Source organism: Eimeria mitis, genomic scaffold (assembly GCF_000499745.2).
Source record: "Eimeria mitis Houghton genomic scaffold, Emh_scaff10330, whole genome shotgun sequence".
NCBI lineage: Eukaryota > Apicomplexa > Conoidasida > Eucoccidiorida > Eimeriidae > Eimeria > Eimeria mitis.
In genome coordinates this window covers 1-1,247 of record NW_024011511.1, presented here as the reverse complement: position 1 = coordinate 1,247, position 1,247 = coordinate 1, and the positions used below count along the sequence as shown (strand labels likewise).

At 38.7% G+C, this 1,247-nt stretch overlaps 1 protein-coding gene across 1 annotated transcript; it reads right to left on the bottom strand.

The window, feature by feature from the left end:
• Positions 1 to 306: 306 nt before the first annotated feature.
• EMH_0099140 (uncharacterized protein) lies at positions 307 to 815 on the bottom strand (the record flags this gene model as incomplete). Its single annotated transcript, XM_038022072.1, has 2 exons — positions 307 to 609; positions 792 to 815. 2 exons carry the CDS (start codon positions 813 to 815, stop codon positions 307 to 309), a joined length of 327 nt encoding a protein of 108 aa, XP_037877926.1.
• Positions 816 to 1,247: the final 432 nt, after the last annotated feature.

Sequence of the window (1,247 nt, the reverse complement as noted above, 5' to 3'; positions counted from 1 at the left end):
AGGAGACAGTTGAAAAAAAGGAGACAGTTGAAAAAAAAGGAGACAGTTGAAAAAAAGGAGACACTTGAAAAAAAAGGAGACAGTTGAAACAGGAGACAGTTGAGAAAAAGGAGACAGTTGAAAAAAAGGAGACACTTGAAAAAAGGAGACAGTTGAAAAAAAGGAGACAGTTGGAACGGAGAAAGTTGAAACGGAGACAGTTGGAAAAAAGGAGACAGTTGGAAAAAAGGAGACAGTTGGAACGGAGACAGTTGAAAAAAAGGAGACATTTGAAACGGAGACAGTTGGAAAAAAAGGAGACAGTTGTTACTTGTTTGAGTTTGTGTAGGAGGAGGCGTTCGGTGTCTCCGTCGAGCGACGCCGTGGCTTCATCGAGAAACACGAGAGAGGGGAGAGTAGTTTTTTTGTCTCCCTTTTCTTTTTTTTTTTCTTCTTTTCTTCTCTCTTCCTTTTCTTTTCTTTCTCTGTCTCCTTCTCTGTCTCCTTTTTCTCCTCTTTCTCTTTCTCCTTCTCCGTCTCCTGTCTCCTCTCTCTGTCTCTCTCTGTCTCTGCGAGAGCACTCAAGGCGGTACAGAGCCATCGCGAGAGACACACGCTGTCTCTGTCCCCCTGAAAAACACTCATAAACCCTAAACCCTAAACCCTAAACCCTAAACCCTAAGCCCTAGACCGTTTGTAAGCGATAAACCCCATAAACTCGAAACTCTAGACCTTCGCTAAACCCTGAAACATACACCACCCCCTCCCCCACCTAAACCCTAAACCCTAAACCCTAAACCCTAATTTAATACCTGATAAGACAGCCCCGCGTTCATAGAGTTTCGTTTGTAAACCCTCGGGAAGGGTTGCAGCAAAAGGAGAAACGCATGCAGCATCACATGCAGAAGCAACAGAGTAATCCATATTAAAATCTGCTGCTCCTGCTGCTGCTGCTGCTCCTCCTGCTGCTGCTGCTGCTGCTGCTGCAGCAAACAACAGCAGCACATATCACACAGACGCAGTGTACATACACCCCGTCCCCAGGCACCCAGAACAACAACTACAACTATAAATAAAAATAATAATATTATTGTTATATAATACTATAATATCATAATATAATGTTATATAATATTACATAACATTATAAAATAATATTATATAATATTATTATATAATATTATATAATATTATATTATATATATTATATATTATATATATATATATATATATATATATATATATATATATATATATATATATATATA